The sequence below is a fragment of the Corvus brachyrhynchos genome, unplaced genomic scaffold (genome assembly GCF_000691975.1).
Source record: "Corvus brachyrhynchos isolate BGI_N302 unplaced genomic scaffold, ASM69197v1 scaffold91, whole genome shotgun sequence".
NCBI classification, from domain to species: domain Eukaryota; kingdom Metazoa; phylum Chordata; class Aves; order Passeriformes; family Corvidae; genus Corvus; species Corvus brachyrhynchos.
In genome coordinates, this window is record NW_008236442.1 from 1,807,349 (window position 1) to 1,819,148 (window position 11,800).

Genomic DNA, 11,800 nt, shown 5'->3' on the forward strand with positions numbered 1-11,800 from the left:
TCAGCAGGACACAAGACCTCGATGAAATACAGAACTTGCACCCATGCTTCAGATCTCATTCCTGCAGCAAGCAGCACTCCATTTGCTGGGAGGTACCCTGGAGAAGAAGACCTAGTACGGTAACTTTATGTGACAAGCAGCTCTAGATGCAAGGAAGGACAAAGGACAGCAAAATATTTAGGAAGGTGCAATAATTAATTTCAAATGGAATCCTGGTTGAGTCATTTCGTACTGTTTGTAACTGTCAACCATAGCTCAACTCTTCCCCAACCTTTCTGCAATTAATGGATTTGAACTTTTCCACATTTTTGTCTCAACCAGTTCAATCCCACAAATCCTTTTTGGAAAGACACAGCTGTGCATGGGGTTGTTCACACATCTGCCATTCACGTGTCGGCCAGTTCTGTTTGACATTGATAGCTCTGCAGAAAACACATTAAAAACAACACCCACCCTTCAAAATACCCTCCAAAAGCCTTCCCCATGTATCCTAACTGAAGGACAGTGAGCGGTATTTTTGCTTTACCTGTGAAGCTACTGCTCATTTCAGGTACATCATCCTCTTCCTCATTCTCTGTATGCACTATGCCAGCATTTTGCATATCATTGTAAGACTTGGTTCGCTTTGGAGTCGACTGCTTGGAGCCAGACTGCAGGTTTTGCAAAGCATCGGTGGAAGTCACTTTCCCACTGAGGGGCTGGCTGGGAGGCTTGGGCGTTCCATAATAGTTACCTAGGCAATAGAGACACATTTGCATCTTCAAAACAGAACAGTTTATAGCAGTAAGGTTTCTATTTCATTTTCTTTATGGTTCCATTGAAATTTCCATCCCTCCCCACAGATAAGTAAATAAAGAAGATAACACATGCCATTCCCGTTTTTGGGGGTGCATACTTAATCTCTACAGCAGACACAGAAATATTTTTTGCCTTTTCAGTTATTCTTGTTGTATCTAAAAGGAGAAGCAATGGTGGCATTGTTTAGGTGCACTGAGCGTACATGGGCTAAAACAAAAGGCAGTCATGGTGAATAGCAAATCTTCATCTTGTTACATCTGAATTTCAATTAGTAGCCTTTTTACATCTGTGCACCCACACAATGCTGTGGCAGATCTGGAGTGAGCCCTGCAGAAAATAAAAAATTCATGACTGCTATCACCAAGAGAAGTGATGAAAGGCTCGATGGCCTGCTTTAATACACAGGTTCTTTTATGGGGGATGTTACATTTGGAAGCAAAAACTATTCTCTCTCTAAAAGAAAACTTAGTCAAAGAAGAGAAAAGGAAAGATACCGCATGGCTCTGCTTTCTTCAAAGAGGAAATTCAGCAGTTGGGTCAACTTGGGTAGAAGAGAAGTACCAGACCTTAAAGCTAAACTTGAAGGGACAAAGATGCACCCCCAGTTATGCCAGTATATGCTCGGAATCCATCTGTGATGGAAACAGTGCAAAGTGCTTGGGGTGCTTCCCTGTCACTTTAAGTGACCGTGGAAGAGACACAGAATAAGTGCAGGTTCACTCATGCCACAACAGCACAGAGGTATTTCACTGTCCCGGCTTCACTTCACCTCTACACCACAGCAGTGCTTGATTTACCCTGAAATTCTCTCCAACGTCAGGTCTGGAATCTATTCCCGCAGCACTGGGCATTACAGGAATTCAGACCTACTGCAAGGTGAATCTTTTAATTTTTACACAATGATCTGTTATATACAACAGTTTTACATAAAATTCCCCAAAATTTCTCTTTCAGGAATTATTGTTAATTTTTATTTGCCATCTTTGGATTCTAAGGGTAGACTTAAAAATTTTCCCTGTGCCCTTTGACATGACAAAACACAAAGGATGCCCTCCCATATAGTTCAATTGTGGCAACAGTGCAAAATTCTTCTCTAAAACATACATTTATTTGCATTCTTTATTGATCTCCACAGGCTATATATAACCTGAAAGCATTATTTTTCAATATATATTTTCCCAGCAACTGCAGGAGAGGATGAGGTTTGAGACCATCTAAGGAACCTGAAGGTGCACAGGTCCATGGGAAGTGATGAGGTGCATCCACAGGTCCTGAGGGAACCTGGATGGAGTTGCTACATCACTTTCCATCATATTTGAGGAGTTGGGGCAGTCTGGTGAAATTCCCACTGACTGTAAAAGGAGAAACATAACCCCTTTCTCAATGGAGGACCCAGAAAGATGCCAGCCAGTCTGTGCTTGGCAGGATCATGGAGCAGATCCTCCTGGAAAGAGGATCACCAGGACCCATCAGGAGCTGGAATCACCTTGATTTGGACTGGCAGAGCTCATCTTGGAAGACCATTTAGGAAACACTTGTAATCATTCCCCCCCACTGCCTCCTGTGAGGTGAAGTATTTCTCATAGAGCTGAGACCCAAGAAGCCAGAGCAGCTCCCACCTCCATGCTTTTACAGCTGGAGTAGTAGGACAGCAACACGTGCAGGTCTGTCTTAACAAGGTGTGTTCCAGCCTGTACACAGTGATGTGGATCCAACTCCATGGGAGCGGCAACGCTTCGCAACGCTTTCATCTTCTGTTCATCATGTCAGAATCTTAAATGTACATTGATGCATAATTTATGCGGAGAAGGAAATTACTTCTTCTGGAAAGAGCCTCTAATGGGTACGGAGGCAAGCAGGTTGCAGTTTCTGCTAGAGAAATAATTTGTGTGCTCTACATACTGCAGGACTGTTTTATACAAAAAGGGGAGGAACGGGAGAGAAACAGTGCAAACATAGGTGGGCAAAAAAAAAAAGGATAATTAACCCTGCTCCCATCTATCCTTTTGGCACTTCTCATGAAGAATGATACTACTCTGGGATTTTGTAGGGTTTTTTTTTTGGTTGTTGCTTTGTTTGGTTTTCCAGGGGGAAAAAAAAAAAGTTTTCTAAGGATATTAACCGCAAAGCAGAGAGAGTCATGTGTGTGCCATACACATAAAAACAACTTTTATTTATAGCACTGCACATGACTATTTTATGCAAAAGTTATTTCGGGTCTGTTGTAAATGGTTGAATTCTTTAGGATGGATTCAACAAAGTGGACGAAGGGGATATACAGATGTTGATAGTGTGGGTTTTATTTCCCCTGGACAAGAACACAGCACAGATGGTACCATCCCTCCTCCAATTACAAAGAAATGTATGATTATATCTTCAAAATTTTTTCTTCTTCAGTTCCTCTAGCAACAGCAAAGCTGGAGTTCCTAGCAGTCCATGGAGAGCTGTTCGTCAACAGAAAAACAGGCTTCTCTAAAGTATTTCAGGTTTTCTCACACCAAAATCATTAGTCATTTTTCAAACCAGACATGGTTGTTGGTACTAATATTAGTGAATAATTACTTTCTACCAAGACAGTGTGCTGTCTTAGAGGATCCCTGTAAATATAAATGAGCATATAAAAAGGGCAAATATGAATCTGAAACAGAGCATGGCTCTGCATGTGTGGGGTTTACAGGAAATGTAACCACTGGGGCTGAACTTTTCTTTTTTCTCCACAGGAGGCAGATTAAGCCTGAATCAATATTTGAAAAAATCAGAGCTCTTCCTTCAGATTCACACAAGGACAAACAGGTTGGGGAAATAACCCAGCTCATGATGAAAAATCTTCAAAAGAATGCTCCAACCCAGGTGACACAGAAAACGAGAGAAAATGGAAATGCTATCTTTCCCTCATGTTTGCTGGATGCAGTCAGCCCTACTTCTCTTCTCTAAGCAGTTAATTTTGAAGACATGGCATGTGGGCCTGGGTGTGGGAGCAGACACACTATTTGGGGGGACTGGTAAAAATAATCATCAAACCTCATGTTTCATCCTCAAAATTGGAAATAGAAAATATTTACACTGTGACTCAGAAATCCAAACATGCTCCATTAACGACTGACAGTGAACAGCCCAGCAAGAGTTTTACAACACTTAGACTTGACATTATTTGTTCAAATTAAATCTATCAATGTTTATGAAAAAACATACATTTAAAAATAGGCTTTAATAGTGTTTTGTGAGCCACTTGTAAGCCTAAAGAAGGGGCTAACTTCATAGCCAGTGTAATTTGTACTGAATATCCAATCAGCTCTAATTATTAACAGCATGTTACATGTGCATACACAAGCATCTGTCATCCCAGAGGATCCCAAAACATTTTCTGAAGTCAGCACAGCAGTTAGGGCAGGACTCCCCGGGGTGCTTGAGCTCAGGTGAAGCTCTGCAAAACTTCTGAGGACTCTGACCCCAGCAGGATGTCTCTGAGCTGGGAAGGAGCAGCCTGTCTCCCAGACAATGGAGACTTCTGGAACAAAACTGCAGGAAACTCTCTACGTTTCTGTGGAAATGCCAGTTCTGAAGCAGCCAGCGTGGCAGGAATGGCACTTTCCCATGTCAGATTCCTATGGGAACTGGGCCTCTAAACCTTACCCTCTTCTCAATCACATTTGGATCTTGCCTACAGCGCCTGAATTAATACCTAATAACAACACATTCACTCTGCAGATGCACGTACCATTAACTGAATCCCTTGTCATCGCTTTTCACTAACCCTTATTTTATTCAGTCCCCTGGTGCTTAAAACTTACTTAACCACAGCTGAAGTTTGATGGGAGCATCTGCAGCCAAATCTATTACTTAATCCATGCACTCTAAAGCACCACTCAGGAGAGTGCACAAAAATAACAATAATAATGAAAAAACCCAAACAGAAGAGCTATTTGGAATGAGTTGGTTTCTTTTCATCTCCTTATCTTTAAGTGTCAGCAGCTTACACATTTTAGCATCACACCCGGTAATTAGACTTTGGTAACAGCTTATCACAACAATAAGACAAGTTCTCATCATCATAACACTTCCTGCTCTGCCAATTCAAGCAGCGATCACAATCAATGAATGCAATCTACAGCAGCTTCCCCCCTGTCCTGAATTAAAGCAACACTGTCAGTCAAGGGAACTTTAGGTTTTAGAAAGCAAGTGGCAGTGGAAAATTTGTCTTGTATTTCAAACAACAAAGCATTCTTAATAAATATTCCCCTGGTGGGCAGTAAACTCACCCTAAATTGTTTATGTGAGCTGGAATTTAAAATACAATTCACAAAAATACATGAACAAAAATACCCTTACGTAAAATAACTATGAATATATTTCATAAAAACCTTGAATTCACACTGTTGAATTCAAATCCATTTGGGTTGAAAGGACTCCAGCCAGCCAAGATGCTGTTTCTGGAATGGGTAGAAACGTACACGAAGAGAGGCACAATCTAACAGGTTCAAAAGTGGAATGGATACTAAGGCAGAGAGAGAAGAGGAGACCATGGAGGCTGCTGGGGTGGGGACAGGGAGCTGACATGGAGGGGCAGAAGAAGGCAGAAGAGCTGACTGCAAGGTCAAACATGAGTTTGAGCACTAATTCTAATGGTGCAATTACAGCAATTGAAGAATGTGGTCCCAAAGCACGTATTTGAGTTACTTTAATTTGTAGGTGTTTGCTCTGCAGCAGCTATTCTCTTTCCTTCTGGTGGAAAGATGTCTATGCCTGGGACTGGGAGTACATTTGTGTCTCAGCAAAGGCCCAAGAAGAGTTCATGCAGTTCTGAATTTACTGATGCGTACTTGTGAAGTCTAATTCTGCAATTATAAAAATCCCAAGAAACTCAAAGGCCTGTGTGCAGCACAGAGGGCCCTGTGTCCATGAAAAGTGCATCTGATCTTCAAAGTGACCACTCTGTGCTAACAAGGACTCCATTAATAGCTCATGTTTTAAAAAGCACTTCATAGCTTTCTGTCTTGGTGCAAATGGGTATTTTGGGAAAGACACTTGGAGATAAGCAGCAAAATTAAGCAAGGTCTTGACACAAAGATTTGAAATGTAATTGTTAATGTAATGGTTTTCTTTTCTGAGACGCAGCTCTTCTTCTCTGCACTGTACAAGAACCAAAACAATTGACCCTTAATTTTGGCAGAAGAGCTTCTGCTCATCTAATCCAGCAAGAGTGCTTGTGTCTGATTAGCACAGGATGAATTGGTTCCTGGGAGTGAGCTCCTGCCATAGTGTTTTGTCTGTTCTCTTCCCAGATCCCATTCTGCTACAGATTTCCACATTTAGATGACAGATCTGGCTGCTGTCTGTGGGATTCACCTAGCTGCAACTGCACATTGATTAGCAATTGCCTTGAGGAAATTCAGAGTATCCAGGCAACCGGGAGGAGGCTGCGGATACAGCATCTGGATCGGAAGGAAAACAGGCAACGAAGGAGAGCTCAGAGAAATTAACCTGCAATATATCCATTTGCTTTAAATAGGAGATTCTCTGTCAATTTTTGTAGTTTTTCATGGTGAGGTTAACTGAAAGATCAGTTTGGGTTTTTTGTTAAATAAGTCAAACTGTTGCAAACTGCACATTTCAATTATGTCTGCAATTTAACATATACTCCAATTAGTGTCCTAAAGGCAGTGGCAGCATGGGAGAAAGTCACCCACAGAACAAATCACTCTTACTTACTCTGATTTTTCCTGTGTTATCACTAGGTGTTGCCGCATGCTATTGTTAGCACTCACGTACAAGTGCATCCAAGCACATTTAAGGCATGCAAAAATCCTAAAATAAAGCAATGATACTAAAAGTAATAAATAAGCAGTACAACCTGGGTAACATGGAGCAGGAGAGGGCTGGGGAGGCTCAGGGTGTTCCATGAGACCAGCTGTGTTATATCAACTTCTATATCCACGTTCAAATAAATTTAAAAAAAATTCATAGGGAACATAAATAAACGTGCTTGTGTATGGTATATACAGAAAGCAGGAGAAGCAGCTGGAAACACCCTACCTAGCATAGGGCTGTAGGACTAAAGAAAATATCATGTCAAGCCACTGAAATATGAAACTCTTCTTCTTGCAAATAGTTAAATATTTATATATATAGTCCCACCATGAGGATGTGTCCCATTAACACCTTCCCTGTCTGGAAGGCAGTGGCAGTGAGCTCTGCAGAAAGGGAAGTGCTGCAGCCTGCAGAGGCCATGCTGCCTCTGCAGAGGAGCTGGATAACACCAGCAAGAAAGCAGCCACTTCTGAAGTGCCCCAAGAACACCCTGTACCAAAAAAACAATGCCAAAATGTGCCTGGACTACTAGGAATGGTCTTCAACATATCAAACTACGATTACAAAGTAAATTATGCCTAAAATAACCTGAACTCTAACTTAAGAAGAAAGCAACTAATTCACCATATCTCTTTTTGCCAGAGGTGTTCAGGAGCCTTTTCCCCGAGGTTTGTGTTTTAAATTGCATGACTGCTAATGAACAATTTCTGACAGAGCTCACATTGAGAAACTTGTTATTGAAAGTGCAGAGAGAGGGAGAATCCAGTCAGCAATGCCACAGGAAATTCAAAGCCACTCTAAACCCCTATCAGATATTTGAATATTTGCTTTTAGAAAACAAGAATTACTCAGGTACCACTTCACCGGTTTGCAGAATAAAGCATTGTTATCAGATGAGACTTCAGTACAGCAGCACTCATTCTTAACACTGATAATCCTGCACATACACAACAAGGTTTTACCTTTTTTTCCTCTACTAGTGGTTTAAAAAATAAAAAGAAAAAAAGCAAGCAAAGTATTAAGAGCCAAAGATAAAAGAGGAATCATTCTGCAGTGCACAGATATTAGTATGTGGATATTCAGCTAAAGGAGCCATTATGATTTATTGAGTCAGTCTCTAGTCTGGAGACAAAGATCAGCAGATCTGATCTTATTAAGCAGAACATGTTGTTCACCTGCATAGGCATCCCCAGCATCTGCCAGCCTTCCTCATCCAATCTTCCCCTCATGTTCTGCCTGCCACAGGCTCGGCTCTCATTTCCAGGTGGGACCGAGCTGGTGACACCCACAGGCTGCAAAGGCACCAGCAAAAAAAATCCACCCATTTTGCTAAAGCAGCTGGGGCAGCGTGGCTGCTGCAGAGAAACCCAAGGAGAGCCAGCACATCAGATAAATTAGGCTAAAGGCATCTTGATTTGAAGCATGTTGCTGAATACACCTCTCTACTTCAGATGAAATTCAAACTGCACTATTAATGTAATTTATTACAATCATTAAGTACCACAATTGGAGACCCTGTCTACAGTAGCAAGTTTTATATACTTTAAAAATGTTAGCAAGTCACCCCATTACATCTTAGTCATGAGACTAATGCAGATTACTTATTACTTCTCTTGGCAATCACATAATACTTGTCCTGAGAATGAAAGATGATGCCTTGACAATAATACTCTATAATGTAATAACCCTTCACATGTTATAAAGTGCAGCACTTTTTCTTTTGAGGATCACTAAGTGCTGGGCAGGCATTCATTCATACAGCCTCATCAGATCCTGGTGATACAGCCACCCCCGTTCAAAATTCAGCCACCATGCTCATGTCCCCATGTGCCTCTGCATAGCTCCCATCTCCAGGGCTGCCTGAATTCAGCACAGCCCTCCAGAACACCGTTGCTTCCACTCTCCCCCTCCTATTTGGAAGAGCAGATAGCTGCAGGCACAGGGTATCTGCTGAAATATTAATGAAGAGAGAAGTAAGTGTTGTTTTAATATTCTCCAGGCCAGAAACCTGAAGTATAGAGCAGTTACCTGATCTGCCCAGGGCCATTCAGCAGCTGGGGAAAAAACGGGAATAAAATCTGGAAGCTGTGACTGTGCTCAAAACAGCCCTCCCTTGGGGTCCCTGTGAGAGCCCGCAATTCAAATGCAGAAGTAATTGCTAAATAATTAGTAACCTACACAAGTACTTCCATGCATCCATCAGTATTTTCTGCCCTGAAGGAGCAGTCAATAAATGCCTGAGACTACAATTACAGTGATTTCCTATCCACCAGAAGGCCTAGTCAATGTGCAGCCTAAAAAGAATTTTCCTTCCTAATGAGTATTGTCAATGGGAATTTCTAACTGGCTTGAGTGTGTTTTGTGCAGCACCCACGTGGGGCAAAATCACCAATACTGGGGCAGCATCGCAGCTTTTTGGGCAGGTCTTCCAGCTCCAGTTGCTGGATTCATGTGATCAACATGTAGCTTTCACCAGGGGAAGAAAGAAGATGTTTCTGGGCTTTATGGTTAAAAATCAGGATGTGAAAACCTGAACTGAAAACCCCAGGAATTAAGGCTTGCCAGTGCCCCCTCCCACCTGGTTACATTTTTTGAAGCCTTTTGGGTGCAGAAAACACCAGGGAGATGAGAGGTGACCAGAACAGCAGCTGCCATGCCTGCTCTGCCGTCACTGGGATGTGAATCAAAAGCTGCCCAAAGGAACCTATTTGCAGTGCACCAGAAGAAATAATAATGGCATTACAAAGCCCTGTAGGTCAGCAACACCTCTTTTGTCCTGTTCAGCTTGCACTTTCTCTTTTTGCAATTAGAGCACTTTGAAAACCTGATACACTCTCCTACTTTTTTCTGGTTTTCAACTGTTCTCTTCTGCTTGTTCTTTATTCTTTCCAAATCGATAGTATCTGTATCAGCATCAAAGTCCTGTGTATTACCCCTCTTCCAATGGCTCCCTGTTTTCTAATCTTTCTCCCCAGAACTTCTCTTCAGTAACTATTATTAAATGCTTCTGTTACCTCTTCTTCTACAAGATTTTTCCAAGTGACAGTATCCAGGTGACTTTATGTCCATCTTCTCCACCACCACATGCTGATGCTGACAAATTAAGGCCCGAAGGGTCCTTGGGACCATGCTGACCCCAAACCACTAGCCTGCTAGAGCAACATGAGCTTGTGGCTGGCTGGCACACAAAAACTTCCCCATTCCTCATCCCTACTGTCCATTTCATAGTATCCCTCTTCCTTCATCTCTAAATCACCTGAGAGCATTAAATCACAAGCAACCCAATCTCTGCAGTTGTTACAATTTCTACTCAGTACAGCAGGTAGAATTAGAAGACTATTTGCTTTTGTTGGGCTTTATTTCTCTGGTTTAGAATAAGCCATCACTGATCAAAAACACAGTCAAATTTATCATGGTGGAACACTTATTAAAAAAAAAACGTGGCAGCAAAATGCAGTGTAAAACAAATGATAATTAAAATATCTAAGACTGTAAAGCTGGACAATTACAGATACTTGGCCATTAAAAGTCTAACTTGCTTTGTGGTTTGGGTTTTGGCAGATTTTCTCTTATAGACAAAATTGCTTGCAATTTCAGCATTGGTCTGAATCACCCCATCTTCCAAGATCTAATCAAGATCAACACCCTCTTGATCGATACAGCTGTAAAACCAGATTTCAAAAAAAAAGTACAACAAAGCCATTAAAGAAATCTCAAAAGGCAGCAAAATAATTTCTTGAAGCCGTAAGTGAAAAATGAACTCTATTTATTTTACATTACAATCAAATAGTAATGTGTCTTGGTGCATATGTGCACACATGCATCATCATTATTTGCTTTATTCTTATTGATTTTTCCTCCCATTGGCCAGCACTCCAGAACCACAATGCACCAGCATCACTGATCTCAATGGGGAAAGAAGCTTATCAGCACTTCTGACAAATTATTCCTTTAAAGTTCAGGCACTTCTATCACCAACAGAAATGAAATACACATTAGACTTACGAGAAATCAACACCATCTTCAGCAACTGAAAAGAGCAAGCCATGAAACCTAAACAGTTTAGCTGCTGCTGCATATAATCACATAAGCAGTGAAACTACCACGTTGTAACTGTCCCAGATGGATACAGCATTTCCTGAGAACTAATTCCCAGCATGTCCCAGGAGCCAGCTTACAGACAGTTACCCATTTTGTCTTTCCAAGTGGAAAGGTCACTAGAACAAACAGATCAGGAAGCAATGGCAAGGCCTCTCAGCTGATCTATTTCAAGGACCATGACAAAGAAAACTAATTTGGTGTTATAATTAGAAACACAGAGAGGAAAAAGCTCATTCTGAAGAAGAGCTGGTGCTGGAATGTTAGCATTGGTGCTGATGGAGCTAATCAGCTCAGAGAGGTGGAAGAGTGAAACCAAATTATACATTTAGCATCTTCATGCAAACCAGGTTTGACACTGCAATTGTCTGCAGTTGGGAATTAGCACAAGGTTTAAAGGTGCCCTTAAAAAAGGAGTTTTTAAAGAAGCAGACAAACAGTATTTCAGGACTCGTTCGTCAGACCCTGAAAACCAAAACCACATGTCACAATCTTTTCTGTTCATGTTTGATGACTTTTGGCTATTTGTGTGTAGTTTGTATTTTTAAACATATTCCATATTTCTTATTATAAAGAATAATTAGAATAAGGCTGCAATAATAAGGCTTTTTCAATCTCTCATATTTACAGAAAGAACCATTAAACTTCTTTCACATGGAAATATGAAACGACTGAGCTGAAGTACACTGGAAGGACTTTCAAACCTGTATTTATTTTCATTGTCTTGTCAAGAGGCACATTTGAACGTTCTCCAAAGGAAAAAACCCCAAACCCATCCAAAAGGAGTTTTCAATTTAAAGGAGCTATAGATTGCAGGTTTAGTTACACAAATCCTATTGTGTACCTAAAAATGGTCAATCTGCCTTGCATTTCTCTGGAGCTTTTTCCTGCTCTCACCCTGGTGACATTTCAGTGCCCCTTGGCTGTCTCAGTGCTGTTGTTTGCAAAATTGTGCTGTAAAAAGGATCAACACAATGACCCAAGTTAGAAGCAATTATCCAAGAATAAGAAAAAACCAAAAAAGCAATGCATCATGTAGCTGCATAGTGACACAACTGGGTGGCGAAGGAAGTGTATTTAGGGAAGATAGAGGGAA

The 11,800-nt window shown here is 41.2% G+C and overlaps 1 protein-coding gene across 30 annotated transcripts in view; it reads right to left on the reverse strand.

Annotated features, from left to right (window-relative positions):
* The window catches only part of MAGI1 (membrane associated guanylate kinase, WW and PDZ domain containing 1), a 289,089-nt gene that overhangs the window by 73,286 nt on the left and 204,003 nt on the right, over nucleotides 1-11,800 (reverse strand). For all 30 annotated transcript variants that reach the window (XM_017747184.1, XM_017747175.1, XM_017747172.1 and 27 more), the window contains one exon: nucleotides 527-733. In XM_017747184.1, the coding sequence (XP_017602673.1) occupies nucleotides 527-733 (207 nt within the window). The remainder of the gene's footprint in view (nucleotides 1-526; nucleotides 734-11,800) is intronic.